Source organism: Hevea brasiliensis, chromosome 8, assembly GCF_030052815.1.
Source record: "Hevea brasiliensis isolate MT/VB/25A 57/8 chromosome 8, ASM3005281v1, whole genome shotgun sequence".
NCBI lineage: Eukaryota > Viridiplantae > Streptophyta > Magnoliopsida > Malpighiales > Euphorbiaceae > Hevea > Hevea brasiliensis.
Window position 1 is genome coordinate 5,321,306 of NC_079500.1, and position 19,810 is coordinate 5,341,115.

Here is a 19,810-nt window from a genome sequence, read left to right on the forward strand (position 1 = left end):
AAACAGAAAAGGAAGACCAAAGCTGACAAAGGCAAAGAAAAGTGTTTCCATTGCCAACAGGAAAGTGTTTCTATTGCCAGTAAGAAAGTGTTTCCACTAGCCAGAGTATAGCAATCTAAATGAATGCAATGCCATGGTGAAAACCAACTAAAGTTCAAAATATATTTGGCACTTAAGGTTATGTCATGTTGTAGAAGATAGGATTACAAAATTGGAGAAAATGGGGATTCTATCCTCATTGGGCTCTGAGCCTACTCCAACTTGTGAATCTTGCCTTGAGGGCAAAATGACTAGATCACCCTTTGTTGGACAAGGGCTAAGAGCTGAAAATATTTTAGAGCTAATACATAGTGATGTATGTGGTCCATTTAAAGAAATAGCTAGAGGGGGCTTTCATTATTTTATTAACTTTACTGATGATAAATCAAGATTTGGGTATTTGTATTTGATGAAATACAAACATGAATCCTTTGAAAAGTTCAAAGAATTTAAATCTGAAGTAGAAAATCAAACAGGAAAGAGTATTAAAGCTCTTCGATCAGATCGTGGAGGTGAATATTTGAGTACTGAATTTGATGAATACTTGAGAGAGCATGGCATTGTTTCCCAGCTGACTCCTCCAGGAACGCCACAGCTGAATGGTATATCTGAAAGGAGAAATCGTACCCTATTGGATATGGTACGTAGTATGATGAGCTATACTGATATGCCAATCTCCTTTTGGGGATTTGCATTAGAATCAGCTTTGTATATTCTGAATAGGATTCCATCAAAATCAGTTTCTTCCACACCTTATGAGATATGGCATGGAAGAAAACTAAGTCTTAAGCATGTTAAGATTTGGGGTTGTCCAGCTTATGTCAAAAAGTTGAACACTGATAAATTGGAGACCAGATCAGAAAAAGGTCGATTTGTTGGATATCCAAAAGATAGTTGTGGATATTATTTTTATTTGCCTACTTCATAAAAGGTTATGATAAGTAGAGATGCCACATTTCTTGAACAACAGTTTGTTCAAGAAGGAGGCAAAGGAAGGCAAATAAAGTTAGAATTGGAGAATTCTGACCAACCAACAGATCAGATGGATATAGATCCATCTAGTCAACCTATACCCGTTGATGAAACATCTACAGCTGTTCCTCGTAGAACAACTAGGGTATCTCACCCACCAGTGAGATATGGTTTTCTTAATGATCAAGAACAAGAGTTGTCCACTCATGAAGAAGTAGATCATGGAGATGATCCACTTACCTATGAAGAAGCTATATCAGATATAGACTCTTCAAAATGGATTGATGCTATGAAATCCGAGATTGATTCCATGTATAAGAATCAAATTTGGGATCTTGTTGACCCACCTGAAGATATTGTACCTATAGGGAACAAATGGGTTTTCAAGAAAAAAATTGGTTCTGATGGAAAGGTAGAGACCTATAAGGCAAGGCTAGTAGCAAAAGGGTTTCGCTAAAGGCAATGAGTCGACAATGAGGAGAATTTCTCGCCTGTTGCCATGCTTAAATCAATTAGGATTTTATTAGCAATAGCTGCATACTATGATTATGAGATTTGGTAAATGGATGTCAAAACAACTTTTCTGAATAGATACATTGAAGAAAACATTTTCATGGAACAACCTAGGGGTTTTGAATCCCAATATGGTTCCAAGGTATGCAAGCTAAAGCGATCCATTTATGGGTTGAAACAAGCTTCGAGGAGTTGGAACATCCATTTTGATGAAGCCATTAAATCCTTTGGTTTTATCAAAAAAGAGGATAAGCCATGTGTAGATAAGAAGGTTAGTGACAGTGCTATCACTTTCCTTGTCTTATATGTGGATGACATACTATTGATGGGTAATGACACAGGTATGTTGACAACTATAAAAGTATGGTTGTCAAATACATTCTCCATGAAAGACTTAGGAGAGGCAACCTATATTCTTTGGATTCGCATCTATAGAGATAGAGCGAAAAGAATAATTGGTTTATCCCAAAGTTTATACTTGGAAAAGGTGTTAAAGAGGTTTAACATGCTTGATTCCAAGAGAGGATTGTTACCAGTGAGACATGGTATCCACCTTTCTAAAGAGATGTCTCCAAAGATACCTGAAGAAAGAGATAAGATGGCTAGGATTCCATATGCTTCGGCTATTGGAAGTTTAATGTATGCAATGTTGTGTACTAGGCCGGATATCGCATATGCTGTTAGTTTGACTAGCAGGTATCAATCCAATCTAGGTTTGGAACACTGGATAGCTGTCAAGAATATCCTTAAGTACTTGAGAAGAACTAAGGATTTATTCTTGATTTATGGAGGTGGAGACTTGCAATTGGATGGTTATACTGATTCTGATTTCCAATCAGATATCGATGATAGAAAGTCTACCTCTGGATATGTGTTCATTTGTAATGGAGGTGCAGTCAGTTGGAGGAGTTCCAAACATAGCACGACTGCAGATTCCACTACAGAGGCTGAGTATATTCTTTGCATCGAGATCTTGCAAAGGAAGCTGTTTGGATAAAGAAGTTTGTGACAGAACTTACAGTAGTTCCTTCCATTGAGTCAGCAGTTCCACTACACTATGACAATAATGGAGCAGTCATACAGGCTAAGGAACTAAGGTCTCACCCAAAATCCAAACACATAGAAAGGCACTACAACATTATCAGAGATATAGTTGGGCAAGGCGATATAGCCATGCAGAAAAATAACATCAGCTGAAAAAATTCGGCTGATCCATTCACTAAGCTTTTGTCACAAGCTCAGTTAGACTGACATCTTGAGAAGATGGGTCTAAGGTATTGTAATGAATAACTCTAGTGCTAGTGGGAGATTGTTAGTAGTATGCCCTAGAGCATATCATTTAGTATGTATCTTGTAAATATTTTATTAATAAAAGGCATTTCCACTTTTCCATTTACATAATATATTTATGTGTAATAGAAAAGGTCCATTGATATTTTGTTAGAAATTCTATTCTTAAGTTATTAAGAATATGAGTGACCGTATTTCTAGTACAAAGTATCATAAATAGGTTCACAATCGAGGATACTTCATAATAAGGACATGACTTATCCAGAAAGATTGTATTCATGTTTGTTACCAAGTTATTTATATGAGATATAAATAAGATGGAATTGTGAGTCTCATGCCATATGACAAACATGAAAGGCACTTATAAATAATAAGTAGGCCGAACCAGTGACGCTTATGACAAGCACATGGAGTTTACTCTTGTCAATGTATTGTCATAAATCATATCAGTGCATATAATCTTTAGACCTGAGATAGCACAGTTATCTTGTATATAGGTGGTTTGAGTTTGATACTGCTTTCATACTTGTACTATGTATGGGTATATGGGCATGTGTTGGCTCCTACTAGTTATATATGGAGGTAGGTGCTGATCAAGATGGAATCTGTTCCTCTAAGTAAATAGAGATAAAATCCTATGTTCATTTAATTGTTTTTGATGTTTCAAGTTCTGGCAGACAGATAGATTTATTGAAAAAGAGTTTCGATGAGAAAATCTTTTAATCAAGAACTGGAATTAAAAGAGAACATAATATTCATAGCAAATGGAGTTTGACATAAACCATGACTCCAGCTTGAGTTGGGATTTTGTAACAGAGAGATTCTAGTGCATGGTAACATATGATTATAGGTTCATTTAAGGTAAACCTTATTACTAATTGGGTGGCCATGGCATGCTATGCTAGGTGTTAACCATGGTCTATGAGGTGCATAAAATGATTTAGAGAAATCATTTATGGTAAGAAAGAGTTCTAATGATATTAAGAGTTGATATCATGTCTCATTGCCAATTAGTGATAAGCCTAGTAAGTCACACACATACACAAGTTATCACCTAATTAAATATGATTTAATTAATTAATTAAAGAGTTTAATTGATTAATTAAATAGGTTTGGTTTGCAATTAGATTGCAAAGTCCCTAGCATGACTTGAAACCAAATCTAGATTATTGGATGTATAGTATAAGTTAAATTTATATTTAAAGTGTTTAAATATGAATTTAATTATTGAGAAATTAATTAATAGAGATTAATTAATTAATTTATATTTGATATAAATTGATTAGAAGAAGAAAAATAATTATTTTGGGTTAAGAACTCAAAATTAAGACACAGGGGCATTTTGGTCATTTCACAGTGTGACACGTGGCACTATGAGATGGTGACACATGGGATTACACATAAGCTTGTCAAATGTTTTTTAATCATGTAAGATGATTAAAATTAATATTAAATATAGGTTTGACACTTTGCACAATGTGATTGGGTCACTTAAACCTAGAGCTAATCAAAGGGTGACATGTGGCAAGGGTTTAATGTGTTAACCTAGCTATATAAGTGTTGTTATGAGAAAATAAAATACAACCAGCAGCCACACTCCTTTGTCACGCCATTTTGATGCTCTCCATCTATTCTTCTTCATCTCTCATCAATTCAAAGAGATTAGCCATCAATCTCTTGAATTAAGAACACAAGAAATTGTTTCTAGTGTCCTGTTTACATCTTTAATCTCTTAAAAGGCAGAACTTGAATTTCTAATTAATAGAAAAAGCTTTAGAAGCTGTTCAAGAGCTGCCATAGGTGTTCTTGGTATGGACAAGCTAAAGGGACAACATCTGGTGTCCTGAAGACGAATCTCAAAGGAGCAGACATGTTGCAGTGCATCAAGAGGTTAGTATAATCGTTCTTGATTTAATCTAGGGTTCTAAAATTAATCTGATTAATTTTAAAATCTTAAATGGCAAATACAGATCCAAAAACATATTAAAAGAGTTTTAATATGTTGTTTATCATTGAAATCAAATAGATAAAAATAAATCTTGCATGGTGCATGTGACCCTAGGTGAAAATTTTTGAATTCAATATTATAAACTTGTGTTTTTCACGCTTCCGTTCCTTCAGCTACACCCTTAAGTTTGAGTCTGTCTTTTGTAATGCTCACAGTAGTGATACTAATATTTCCAATTCTGATGTACTTGATAAAGATTTTGAGGCAAAGATCAATAACATGACCAGTCTTTTTGCTATCTTGTTTGATGTTTATTCTAATAGGCGTATGCATGGCATTCATAATCATTTAGAATTTATTTCTATTAATGCATCAAAATCGATCTCTATTAATTTGGGTACACCAAATAATCCTAAAGACATTAAGTTAGTTGAAGATTTAACCCAAGAAGAAAGAGATAAATTTATAGCTTTGTTAACAAAGTACCAAGAAGCACATGCCTTGAGCTTAAAATTAGATGGCCAATTCCCAAGCCAAGCTAGTGTCCCCATAGGAAAAGAATGATCAAAAGTTGACTTAGCTAGTTATCCTAATGAGGAGTAAAATTTCATGCTGTGAAAGACTAATAGTAGCACATGTGGACCTAAAGGGAGAAGGAAAATGATATGAAGACATAAGGAGGTCTCTGGAAGTGAGAGAATACTCGCAATAAGCCTACAAAAGAGATAGAGCAATAATTTATAGATTAGCCACCCAATTTACTTTAGCTGAGGGGCAATTCTACAAACTCTTATGAGTGATAAAAAAATAGACTGAGCAAATAATGAAAGAAGTACATGCAGGAATGTGTGGTCCCCATATGAATGGAAAGGTTCTAGTTGGGAAAAAAAATGTTCGAAACATATAAGGATTGGCCTGAAAAACTCCTTTATGTTCTTCAAGGTTATCATAGTACTACAAGGACATCCACGAGGACAACCCCATTCTCTTTAGTGCATGGAACTAAAGTAGTGCTATCTATTAAGCAAGAGGTCAAATTCTTAAGAGTGATACTAAAAGCTAAGATCCTAGAAAATGAGTGGACCTAGAAGAGATATGAGGAACTAGCTTTGATTGATGAAAAGAGGATGTGAGCCTTGTATCGTATGCAGGCTTATCAGAGGTAGATAGCTAGAGCCTTTAATAAGAAGGTAAAGCCAAGAAAGATCAAAGAGGGAGACATGGTTTTGAAACAAGCTTGGCCCGTCCTTTTTGATTTAAGAGGAAAGCTTTACCTAAGCTAGGATGGTCTATACATAGTCAAAAAGATATTGCTAGGAAGTACTGTAAGAATATCAGACCTATATGGGAATGAGTTTCAAGAACTAGTCAACTTAGACAAGCTCAAACGGTACTTTGTGTGAGATAGGCTTGCTAGGCTGAAAATCTATAAAAGGCGGTCTAGACAAAAGTGAGGGTAAAAAAAAAATGCTAGATTGAAAACCTATGAAAGACGGTCTAGGCAAAAGGAGAGATGAGAGAAGATCTGGATGGAAAACCTGAAAAGGCCATTCAACAGGTTATAAAGCTTATTTCTAACTTTGGAAGGTTAAAAATTTGGTAAAATTAAATGTAAGAGAGAGTAATGGTGTACCTGAATAAATAAAGAAGCTTTTATTGCATTAACCAGGAATAGGTTTTATTTAATTATGATTGTGAATATTTGTGTCTTGAGGGATACATCAAAAGATTAAGTAATTGAACTGCATTGTTTTAATTTAACCTATTGTCTTATGAGCATGATAGAATAGATGCTTGATATGAATGCCTTAGTGATTTTCTAATTTCAAAAAAAAAAAGGAGAGAGAGAAAAAAAAAAGGAGCTCGCTAGGTGGAAAACCCAAAAGGGCTACTTAGACAAAAGTTAGAGGAAGCCCGCTGAGATGAAAACCCAAAAGGTCATTTCAGGCAAAAGTTAGGGTACAGAGAATGGAGTTCATGGAAGAGAAATGAGTCAAGGCAGAAACCATGGGGGGAAAGAAAAAAAGAAAAATCAGAGGGAAATTGTATTGTGACTTTAAGGAAGTCTTTTTTGGTGAACGGTTTTCCTTAAAAATTTTGAGGCTAAAAGAAAGTTTTTGCAAAAGAGGTCTCTCAGAGGACTATGTTTTTTTTATAGAATTTCTAGTAAAATTTGCATGCCCATGATAGGAAGCAGCATATAGGAAGCACAAAAATCACAGAGAGAGTTTTAAGACCTAGTCATCCCAATTTTTTCAAATCATGAATTAGATGTTTTTGGTAAGTCCTTAGACGTTGTTTAAATCACATGACTTAATTGTGTAAGGCGTAGAAGAACATGCATCAACATGTCACCTATAGGTGTGTAAGGCGTAGAAGAACATGTATCACCACAGTTTCAAGTATCGAACTACGAGAGAGTCTGATTCTTCCTCAGGATAGCGAAGGGGATACGTAGGTAGTTTAAGATCGCGGTCCTAAATACAAACCTACAACACTTCATGACATCTTTTTTTGGTAAGTCCTTATATGTTGTTTAGGACATATGGCATAGTTGTGTAAGGCATAGAAGAACACGCATCAATATGTCACCTGTAGGTGTGTAAGGCGTAGAAGAATATGCATCACCAAAGTTTCAAGTGTCGAACTACGAGGGGCTCTGATTCTTCCTCAGGATAGCGAGGGAGATACGTAGGTAGTTTAGGATCGCGGTCCTAAATACGAACCCACAACATTTCATGACAGATATTTTTTAGTAAGTCCTTAGACATTGTTTAGGGAACATGGCATAGTTGTATAATGCGTAGAAGAACACGCATCAAAATGTCGCCTGTAGGTGTGTAAGGCGTAGAAGAATATGCATCACCACAGTTTCAAGTGTCGAACTACGAGTGGGTCTAATTCTTCCTCAGGATAGCGAGAGGGATACGTAGGTAGTTTAGGACTGCGGTCCTAAATACGAATCCACAACATATCAAATCACACAGTTGCCATTGTCATGAGACTATTGCAAGTCTCATGACACAGAGTGTATCTACAGAGCAATATGCACTCAATTTTCACATGACACAGTTATCACTGTTATGAGACTGTAGCTAGTCTCATGACGCTGAGTGTATCGACAGAGCAAGATACACTCATTTTTCATATGACACAGTTATTATTGTTATGAGACCGTAGCTCGTCTCATAACATAGAGTATGTCGACCGAGCAAGACATACTTGATTCTCATAGCCAATGTTTCATAGTTATTAGAAATTTGAGTTTCACTTTGACGAAACTTGAGCAATGCTTTCACATTGATTTCAACTTTCGCCAAAGTGGGGGGCAAACTGTAGACCCTTATTTTGTGATAAGTATGTGCATTGAGGCTGTGGGAAACTCGATGATGAAAAATTATATGACTGTAAGATGTAATTAGAGACATGAAACTGAATTATTAATTCCGTGGCATGATCTTCAAAAAAAATAATAATATATTTTTTTTGGAAGCGAATTTAATTAAATTTAAATAAATTTTTGTTTTGTTTAAATTTAATATGGGTAATTTTTAAATATACCTAATTAAGTTTAATTAGGCCTCATGGGCCTAAGAAAACTTAGTTAGGAATTTTAAATAAGACCTATTTAATTTATTTTTTGAAAATTACAATAAGAAAATATCTTTTTCTTTATCTCTTTCTTCCTATTGGTTGGAACACCTCACCCATATCCCAGTCTCATCCAAATTCTTCAATCTTAGTTGTTTAAGTTATCTGAACCTTATCACACTAGGACTTCAAACCCTACCACACCTCTTCCTCACTCCCTATTGGTGCCTTTCCCTTTCCTTTTCTTTCCATTGGTTGAAACACCTCATCCATATTTCAATCTCACCCAAATTCTGCAATCCTAGTTGTTTAAGTTATCTGAACTTTATCACGTTAGGACTCCAAACCCTATCACACCTCTCTCCCAAAACCATATAAATACCCTACAGAAAAAAAAAAAAAAAAAAAAAGAAAAGATGAGGGGGAGGAGAAGACAAAAAAAAAAAAAGGAAAAAAAAATTAAAGAGAGGAATAACCAAAATTTTTTTAGTTCTTCTTTCTTTTTAGCGACATTTCTTAAATGTTAGTTTTTTTATTTTCTTTTCAAGATCTATGCCATATAATATTTAATTCTATGTTCCTTATTTTTAATTTATTTTATATATTCATATAGATCATGTAATCATGTTTAATTTGAGGGTATACACAATTCTACACATGTTTAGTTTTCTGTCTCTCGTATTTTTATTATTTTTTGTTATCTTCTGAATCTGTAAAAAATTTGTAAATATTATATTCATATTCTAAATGAAATTCTATTAATTTTAGGCTCAAGAATCACTAAAAAAGCTTTAATATTTTGTAAGTTATGGCTGTTTGAAGTTAGGATTCCTGTAAAATCCGATTTGCAGGATACCCAACTTTTGGAGCCCATATCTCCCTTGTTTCTTAATATTTTTGTGTAAATATGGTGTCTAAAGTTAAGTTTGGAATCTTGTGAATCTTTTCCAATAAGTTTCGCATTCATATCTATTATAGTTTATGAGTTATGAATTTTACAAAAAAGTAGTGCGATTCTATTACTGAAAAAGTTACAATTTGTGTAGACCATTTAGCTAGGGTTTTGTTTAGTTTATAAATTTTATGATGTTTTGGCTATCTTTTGTAATTTTTTCATGATTTTTAGGCTTGTCTAACTATTTTTCAAAAATCAAATTTTTTGCTATTGTCAATCAGCCAGAATTTGGGTTCTAATTAATATTTAATCTATTTTTTGTGCTTTTTTAATTCAAGAAGTATTATGAAGTGTTTGGAATATGTTAGAAGATGTAGACCCTTAGGTAGTTGTAACTAATTAGGAATCTTAACCCTTTAGGAGACTAGAGTATCCAATGAAATTTGTTATTAATATTTTCTTTAGTTTCTTTATTTTTTTATTACAAACAAAATTGGTAAATAGCCTTAAGATAAGTACCAAAGAGGGCATTTGCGTGGAGTTACATTAAGCTAAACGAGAGTAAACCAGGGATATCATTGTCATACTAGAAAAGAAGACCCTTTTTTAACGGTAGCTTGCCCCAATGGCAATTGCAATTACTAACAAGTAACTAATCATAAATTCCTAAAATAACCATTAGCATGAAATTGTAGTAATAATATGATTTTTATTTGGCAAATTAACTTTGTTTTTAATTTAACTGACGTTTGCATGTAATTAATTTAAATAAATACTTCATAAATTAAAATTAATCTTGTTTGTAAATTAAACTAACATTGACATGTAAAATAAATTTAATTTAATACTTGATAATTGTAAAATAAATTTGAATGTTAAAAATCTTTATTAGGTTGTGATTATTTGGGTCTTATGTGATATTAGAATAAATTACGCATGTACATAATTAAATTAGTTCAATTATCCTTAGAGTAACTTTGTGAAAATTAATTAATTAGGTTAAATAGAAATGTATGGTTATTTGAAATTGAATTTGTTTGTAAATTAAATTCTCAATAATAAATTAATTTTAGTCATCTAGTAAATATCATTTAAATAATTAGCAACCCCATAGATAGGAATTACTTGTGCATGAAAATTGTTTGTAAACAATAACCCTTTTGTGAATTACTCGCATGTGTAGGATTAGAATTACATTTTTTAGGATGAAGTTTAATAAATGAATAATAAACAAGACTTTTAGAAACATTAATAGAGGACTGGCACTCAAATTAATGAGGTTAGACTAAGCGTAAAGGGTGCCTAACACCTTCCCTTTACGTACCCACTATCCCGAACCTAGACATTGGGCTATGGTAATGACGGTTGTGGAAACTCTGTAAGGAGTAAGTTGCCATCCATGACCCTCGGAAGAAACACTGAATATATCCCGGTTATTACCCGGGTGACGACTCCTGTCTATCTATGCCTTCGTGGCATAAATCCTTAGTACTGTGGTAGTATTATGGGAAGATGGTACCTACCAATAGTTTGATTCTATTAGGATTGTATGAAGTGCATATCTAGGAAATGATGTCTAAGGAGGTGGTACTTAAGTGAGATCATTGTGATTCCACCATCTTTTTTGGGCATTACCTGGTGCATTTTATATGATTCTAATAGATGATATTTCGTCTCACACCCCCTCCTATAATCTTGAATTTTCTTTTTCCATTTTAAAAATAGATCATAATTATCACTTGGCAATAATGTTATATTGTTGAATTGCTCAATTAAATAAATCAAATCAATAAAATTAAAATTTTATTATAAAAATATAGTTATACATATTGACTTGGCCACAAGCCGATTGCAAATGGTTTCAGTTCATTTCGGATATGAATTTGAACCATCCTGTAAAATATGATTTTGGTTGAAATTTTGATTCTAATTTAAATTAGATTCAATTCAATTTAATTTTAATTAAATTTAATGTTTTATTTTTTAATTTTTTAAAAATTCATTTTTAACTTAAAATCGAACTAACTAGTTTCAATATAATTTTAAACCAATTTATTCACAATTTAAATCAATTACAAATTTATAGTATGTTTGGCATTGAGTTTGAAAGATTAAAACTACTTTTCTGAATAAAAGTATAATTTTAGATGTTGTTAAAATAAGTAGTTTAAAAAAAATTATTTTATTATTTTAGTGTTCTTATAACTAAAATTGATAAAATTTAATTTTTAATTATTTTTAATATACTCTAACTAGTATATTTTGAAAAAGTGATTTTCTTAACAGCAATTTCAACAATAATACCAAACAAGTCTTTAATCATTTTTAATCTAATTTCAATTCAATTTATACCTATCTTAGTTGTGATTCTCACTTTGCCCTGCCGAGTTTATTGACAGAGAATGATAAGAAATTGTTCAAATTTAAAATTTTATTTGAAATTAAAAATATTAAAAAATTATAATCCAATTACATTTATAAATATATGATAATATATTTTCTTAATAATTTGCATTGTAAAAAAAATATCTAAATTTATTTAATTTTATATATTTTAATTAATAATTTACATAAAAATTTATTTTTTACTAATAATTTATATTTTAAAAATTAAATAATTTTATAAAATATTTAAATTGTATTTTATTTAAAATAAAATTATAAATTTTATAAATATTATTATAAAAAAAATATATTTATATTTAATTAAATATTTATATAAATAAATTTAAATAACAGATACTTAATATGTAAAATTTAAATTCGTCATCCCTATTTTTTTTTAAACTCAAATTTATTATGATTATTATTTTTTAAATTTAATTATATACTATTTAAATTTATTTTATTAAAATTTAATTTAACTGGGTATACGTAAAATTCGACCTGTTGTTATTATTAAATGTTATGAGTCTTTTGAATAAAAATAAAATTTATAAATACAAATATTTTAAGCAAAAATAATATTCTTAATAATATTCATTTGAAATTATTAAAAAAAATAAAAAAAAGGGATAGTGGGTCCTATTGAGCAGAAGACAACTTGCATATGAGTCAGGAGCTGCCGGATCATCATAGTCTCTCTCCAAACATCTAAGTTCTAGCGTGTGATCACTCACAACTCTTTCAATCACCTTACAAACTCTATCAAGCAATACATGGCCCAAACGATTTATAGGGACCCACAAAAAAGTCTCATCACTACAGATATCTAGCCAATAGATGCACGTGTCCGTGAAACAATTGTGATCCAGACACACAGAATCTTTACCTTTTTGAAAAAAATATTCAAAACGGTAAGAATTTCAAAATTTTGAAAAGGAAGCGGGCAAGCGGATTGGTTTTTACCGTTTCGATAGTTTTCAAAATTTGAAAGAGCGAGAAGCATGAGCGCGCCGCTCTCTGCAATCTCTTCACTCTCCATTTCTCATATAATTCATCGGAGAGCACAGAGTCTCTTTTGTTTGAAACTATAATCTCTAAGACCCAAAGGCTCAGATCTATTCTCGTCTCTCCTAAATTCCCATATTCAAATTCTTGATTGTAAGCTACCTATTGCCTTTCCTATCTATCTTTCTGATTTCCCCCCTTTTTTGGTTTTTCTTTTTTTCCTTATTTGATGCATTTTTGTGTGCGTGTTGGATGTTTGTCCAATTCATTTTGATTAAATTTGTGGAATTGAAGCTTCAAGCAATTATTCTGTTTGGGTTCATGGATATCACCTTCAATTTGATTTAGAATAGGACTAATTGTTGAAATTTCATTTTGGATGGCCTTAAATTGCTAATTTCTTGAATTGGAGGAAGGTGGGTGAGTTGGGTATTAGGGTTCCTTCTTCTAACATATGAAAAATAGCATTTGCATTCTAGTAAATCGACCACTTGGTTTTGTTGCTGTGATTGCAAACACTTTCTAGAAGTGGTTCCAAGTTGATTGTTGAAATACTTTGAATCCATTAAAGTCTTGTGCGTGTGTTTTAAGGGATATTGATATGAGCACTGAGCTTAGGTAAATTTTGGAGTTCAGATTTGAAAGCCATCCACTCCATGGCAAATGAATGTCTCCACAATCATTTTGTATATTTAATTCTTCATGGGTGATTAAATTAAGCTTTATTTTGTCTGTTTCTACACAGTTGATGTTTCTTTTGTAGTATTGGTAATTAAACCAAATCTGTTTGATTGTTGTCCTCATAGAATGGATTCTCTTCCGGATGCAATTGTTCAGTACATATTTTCACATATGAAGAATGCCAAGGATGTGGCAGTTTGCAACTGTGTATCAAAGCGATGGAAGGACTCATTGCCTTATATCAAAAGCCTGTACTTTCCTCGTAACTCTTTTGATAATCACACTGGCAACAATCACCCTGATAGCATTGTGTGGAAGATGATATCTTCAATTGTCCAATTAGAGGAGCTTGTTGTGTATAGTCCTTTCTCAAGCACAGGGCTTGCCTCATGGCTACTACATGCAGGTTCATCCCTCAAGCATCTTGAGCTCAGAATGGACAATCTTGCTGAATACCAAACCTGCGTTGAAAGTCCCTCAAAATTGGATTGCATCAATGCTGCAAAAAATTTGGAATCCTTAAAGCTTTGGGGAGTACTGATGATAAACTCACCCACGTGGAATGTCTTTCCAAAACTTCAAAACCTTGAGATTGTAGGCGCTAGATTGGAAGATCCTGCACTATGTGCTGCTCTTCGGGCATGTCCTAATTTGAAAAACTTGCTGCTGCTTGGTTGCGAAGGGATAAGATCTGTTTCAATTCAGCTACCACATTTGGAGCAGTGTAAGCTGGACTTTTACGGCTTGGGTAACTGCTCACTTACAATAACTTGTCCAAAAATTGAACTCCTAGAGATACAAGGTTGTAGTTGGATCAGGGTTCGAGAGACAAGCTGCTTGAGGAAACTTTCAATTTCCAATAATGCCGGTAAGCTACTGATTTTCAATACCAGTTAGCTTTAAGAACTTTGACAATGGCACTTTTACTTGCTTTTGTCATTAATGAAAGACTTCCGGATTTGAATTGACTGTAATTTAATCAAACTCTTGTAAATGCTTTTAGGGAGAGTCTACATGGTAGATTTTGGGAAACTTGCTGCTTTAGAATTCTTGTCTGTTAGAGGAGTCCAGTGGTGTTGGGATGCAATAAGCAAAATGCTTCAGTGGGCAAGTGAGGTGAAGCATCTATACATGAAGGTTGAATTTACCGGGGACTTTGATGCCCTTCAGCCCTTTCCAGAGATAGACTTCGTTGATTTTTTTAACAGCCATTCCAAATTACAAAAGTTTGATATCCATGGAGCCATGTTTGCTGCTCTTTGCCAAAGGAACAGCCTGAAAAATGTGAGTTGCAAAAACTACACGAGTATTTGAACAATCTTCAATGCTTTTTGAAGCATCCTGCATGTTGTGAATCCTCAACATTGCATGTGTTAATGGCAATGTAATTTGTCTTTCTGCAGGTGGAGTCTGGCTTCGTAATCCCTTGTCTGGAGGAGGTAGTTATCACAGTCAGATCACCCTTAAATGCTGAACAGAAAATGAGCACCCTTGAGTCTTTGTTGAAATATGGGAAGAGCATGAAGTCAATGGTAATAAGGATACTTCAGATGAAGAGCAACCATAACAGTGCAGATGATTTCTTTGATGATATCTGCAGGTTTCAATGCTTGAATCGCAAGATTGTTCGAATAGAATAAAATTTGCATGGTGACCAGCAATTCATTCCCTTATTTATGTAGGGTGAATACATATTCTGTTCACTGATGACTGATCAACAGTTTTGACCACTGATTTGATTTAAACCTTGGTCATTCTTTAAAGATTGGACTGGTAACAATGATTTCAAATTTTAACATGCAGAATCAGGGTAGAATATTGAATTTGCTTCTTTTCCTTAGTCATTTCAGTACATATCTATTTTCTACTGGAATACCATTATCAAAATAACTGAGATGCACATGCTTACATTTATAAAACATAGCTACACGTCATTGGAACTTGATTATGGATATTCGCAGTTCACATGTCATTTACAGAAGGGATAGTGAGACAAAACTACCACACAAAATGGTGGCCTGCAGGCTGCAATCTATGCTTGCCATTCTCTATGTTTTACACCTTGAATGATGTGGATGATATTAGGAGCTGCTGCATTTTCATTCTGCATAAAGAAGCTTGATTCGACTTTAAGCACTTTAAGCGTATGCTTTGTTGCTCCCTTTGATCGTTCATCATTATCTGGTACTTATTCAAGAAATGATGCCTGCATTCCCTTTATGGGACTAAAATGTTATTATTGCTGGTAAGATTGTCTGGATTTCTTGACCTGTAGGTCCCATTGTCATCCTTTCTTTTGCACATAAATAATCTTAATTAATTAATTGATTACTTTATGCATTTTATAGAGCAAGTCATTTATAGTTTCTTTTCTCTTTTGTCAATACTAAGCAAGTCATGTTACTCTTTCCGGCATAGTATGTGCAGGCTAATTTAGCCAACACAAATTTGGTCACTAGGGTTTTAAAAGGCAACTTTTTTTGTTGAAAATGCTGCTAGTGGAAATCAAAAGTGGGAGAAATGAGTCCAGTCACATTCTAAATCCAGAAAATTTGGTCCTTGGCACTCTTAATCTATCTGTTGTTTTATCTGCTGTTAGGCTGATAGAAGCCAAATTTGGAATTTTCCTGTTTTAATTTGTAGACAAATTTCGCCTTTACATTTGCAATACCCAAATGCAAAATGGAATCAAACCACCTCAAATGCAAATATTATGAAAAATGACAGCATGTGTTGGTCTACATCGTTAAAGATGAAAATGAAAAGCTTCACTTTCCATGAGAACAAAATCATTCTCTATTCATCGCATCAACATTTTTCTTCTGCAACAGACAATAAAAGAATAGAAGAAAAATAAAAGAATTCAGATCTTCCTATTTGATTAGCAATATCTAGATAAGTTTCTTCTTTAGGAAGAAACGCTTTAAATGCCACAACTGCAGAGTTGAGACCAAAATGCAAAGACCCAAAGACATGATACTAAACCATGCTACTCTAGTATTTGTCGTCTCGCTCACAGTCCTCAACTCTGCTTCTCTGCAAGTACAACCAACAGGAGGCAGAAAAATATTAACTAAAAGAAAGTGTTTAGGAGTTCAGTGCAATCAGATAGACTAGACCCATTAATAAATAACAATTTACCTGATTTTGAGATAGACTAGATTCTCATGGATGGCCTCCACTGCTCCCTCAAGTTTTTTCAGCTCAAGTTCAACACCCTACATAAGGATAATATGAAGCCAATACATGATGAAGTTCCACATGGAAACAAACACAGACACAAACATACACCAAAATGCATATATTTAAGAAACTCTTAAATTGCTCAGGCAAATACATTACTGTGGAAAGTTTGTTTCGGTCTTCAAGTTCCCACCCTTCCCAGCTTAGAAGTTTTACCCCAACAGCTAAGTTCCACGATCAACAGAACAAAAATTCTAGGCTTAGCATATGGAATATCGTTTTCCTCAACCTCCTATTTGTTCAAATAAAGGTTAGGGACCACCAAAACCCATCTTGTTCCTCCCTTATTAAAGTTCATGCACATTTGTTTGGGTTAACAGCCATCTACCACATATCAGTACTAGTGCAGCATCAATCTCCACTTTATTTATAATGCAAGTTACAGCTGAAATGATATAAAGAAGAGGGCATTCCAATTTACAGATCAATAAAAGTGCCACGCAAGCTTTTGATTCATAGTTTGCTACCAGCATTTTCAGAATTCACTCTCAATATCTACCCAGGGATAGGTATTACCATATTTTCTTCTCGTTTTTCTCCTCTCTTTTTCTTGTATTTGTATGTGAGTCCAGTTTAAGGGAAGATGATGAATCTTATAGTGCTTACCTCAATCTTCTCTTTTCTTGCAACTGATTCCCAATCCTTAGCTGCAATTCCCGTTTTCCAGTCAAGGTTGACACTCACATCTCCACCTCCTGAATTGCGGCCCTCCACCCAGAAACATACCAAATAGCTGCCAGCCTCCTGGGTTGTGAATGCAAACTGACCATGCGTCACATTGTCCTTCTGATGAAGATTGTTCCCATATGGCGACGAGACCTAGAGAAGAAAAAAAATATGGCATGAGAGACGTTGGTTCCATAAAATAGAACAGAAGCCAGTTTATATTTCGTCATACAAGTTCAAATGAAAGAGAACTGTTGCCTACAAAAACTAATGCCAATCCCACCCCACCTCAACATGAACAAATGCCAAAGATTCAACAGAAACTTGCTTTATTCCAGGGCTAAATTGAGCTGACAAATTTTCAAGAAGCAGCAGTAATCGCTAAGCACATACAAGATTCTTTAACTATACTATCACTACCAATCCCCATTTTCATACACAAACTCCCATATCATCAACATGAAACAAGGTGTCTAACGCCAAATAGACCAACTTTTCAAGTATTCCATGGCCTAATTAAGCAGAAAAGTTTTCAAAAAGCAGCAGCAATCGCTAAGCACATACAATATTCTTTAACTATACTACCACTACCAATTCTCCATGATTTTCCAACACAAACTCCCATATGATCAACATGAAACAAGGTGTCTACCGCCAAATTGACCAACTTTTCAAATCATAAATCATTGTCATAGCCATATAAAAGCCTAAGTATTAGTTTTTCTTATTTCTTTTAACATCTAAACACCGATCCGCCACAGAGCAACCAAGCAATAGCGCATGCATGAACAGCTATATCCTTATCATTTCAGATATATTCACAAATCCAATTGCTATCAAATTCAAGGTCAGAAAACCATTTCTCAAAAAGGGTTTCTTATTCTAACAATACAGAATAAACCCAACTCAACGAAACCAAAACACAATCCCCTGACTCTTCAGAGATCCATTAAAAAGACTGGCATTATCAAAGTTGAATCAAATAAAGAAATGGGAAAAGAATGAACCTTGACAGAGATGGCGGGAAGACGAGAATTGTCCTCGGAAACGACAACATAATCGGCTAATACGACAACATTGGTGTGGAGATCCTCGGAAACGCACTTTGTCCCCGATGCCGGCAGATTTAACCATATTCCCTCACTCACTCGAACATTTCCCCAAATCCACAACGTTAACAGCAATTGCAGAATCACCTTCCTGCGCACATTAGCTCCCATCCCCATTTCTACAGTCCCTGTCTCTTTAAATTGTCAACTCTCTCCCTCTCTCTCTCTGTAGATTTTTTTTTTTGGATTTGAAGTTAGGAAGCAGAAGAAAGGAAGATTTTCTTTTCTTTTTTTTTTTTTAATATATATATATATATATATATATATATATATAATATACTTAAAAATTCATAAGTTTAGCTAAATTTTGTTTGTTTTAGGAGGTATTTGGTTGGCCATCTAAATGATGGATGGTTTGATAATGATAATTCATCCTCTAATATTTGATTTGATCTTAATTTTTATTTAGATTATATTATTTTTTTATATAATTTAAAAATTAATATTATTAATATTTTTATTTTTTATTTATAATTTTAATATTTTAATTAACATAATTTTATGAAAATATTTTTTATTAATAACATAATATATAAAATACTTATTTATTATTAAAAAATACATTTTTTACATTTAAAAATTTAAAATTAGTTGTAAGTTTTTTTTATCAACAATAATAATTATTTTATTAATTAATAATTATAATTTTAAATTACTTATTTTTTAAAAAATTTTAATTATTTTTTTATTTTAATAATAAAATAATATAATATAATATAACAAATCAATAATTATATATTTATTTCAATAATAAGATAAATGATATAATATATTAAATTGGTAATTTATATATTTATTTTAATAATATAATAAATAATATAATATATTAAATTAAATATATAATTATATATTTAATTTAATAATAAATTAAATAATAAAATATAATAAATTTATAATTTTATTTTTATTTTAATAATAAAATAAATTATATATCAATAGCATTAGTAAATATAATTTTACTAAACATTTAATAAAAATCAACTTTTATCGGCTATCATCTATCAGCTAAAAATAATAATTATAAGTTAACAGTTATCAGATGTATCTAACAATTAAATCAAATATGCTCTTAATTAAAATAATAAAAATGAGATCATTTGATTTTACATGTAATTCTAAATTTATTAATTCTTTTTGGATGTGTGATTATCTTTTTTTAATAATTGAATATTTTCTAAAGATTAGACCTCTCTAGTGTCTATAACTTTTTATTATTTAACTTACTAAGTCTTGATTAAATATATTTATTATTTAATTTATACTTTTCAATTTAACAATTTAAACAAATTGACTAAATTGATTAGAGTTTTATCTAACTAATTAAATGGGTAAAAATTAAAAAAAAATAATTTTATCCACTAAAAAATTTTTCATTTTCTGTTTTAATTTTAGTTTCTTTTTTCTTTTCACACTCTTTCTTTTTTTTTTCTTGCATTATTCATTAAAATTATTTTTTAAAAAAATTAATATTAT

General features: G+C 32.4%; 2 protein-coding genes across 2 annotated transcripts; one reads left to right on the top strand and one right to left on the bottom strand.

Moving 5' to 3' along the window:
- The first annotated feature begins 12,592 nt into the window (after nucleotides 1–12,592).
- Nucleotides 12,593–15,192, top strand: LOC110659015 (F-box protein At1g10780-like). The gene is made up of 4 exons (XM_021816841.2): nucleotides 12,593–12,791; nucleotides 13,445–14,187; nucleotides 14,323–14,603; nucleotides 14,723–15,192. The coding sequence occupies exons 2-4, from the start codon at nucleotides 13,446–13,448 to the stop codon at nucleotides 14,957–14,959; spliced, it is 1,260 nt and encodes a 419-aa protein (XP_021672533.1). The 5' UTR covers nucleotides 12,593–12,791; nucleotide 13,445; the 3' UTR covers nucleotides 14,960–15,192.
- An 812-nt stretch (nucleotides 15,193–16,004) lies between these two features.
- LOC110659012 (transmembrane emp24 domain-containing protein p24delta3) lies at nucleotides 16,005–18,553 on the bottom strand. Its single transcript, XM_021816838.2, has 4 exons — nucleotides 18,236–18,553; nucleotides 17,169–17,381; nucleotides 16,461–16,537; nucleotides 16,005–16,355 (listed from the first exon to the last, which is right to left on the bottom strand). Exons 1-4 carry the CDS (start codon nucleotides 18,452–18,454, stop codon nucleotides 16,211–16,213), a joined length of 654 nt encoding a protein of 217 aa, XP_021672530.2. The 5' UTR covers nucleotides 18,455–18,553; the 3' UTR covers nucleotides 16,005–16,210.
- Between the last annotated feature and the right edge of the window lie 1,257 nt (nucleotides 18,554–19,810).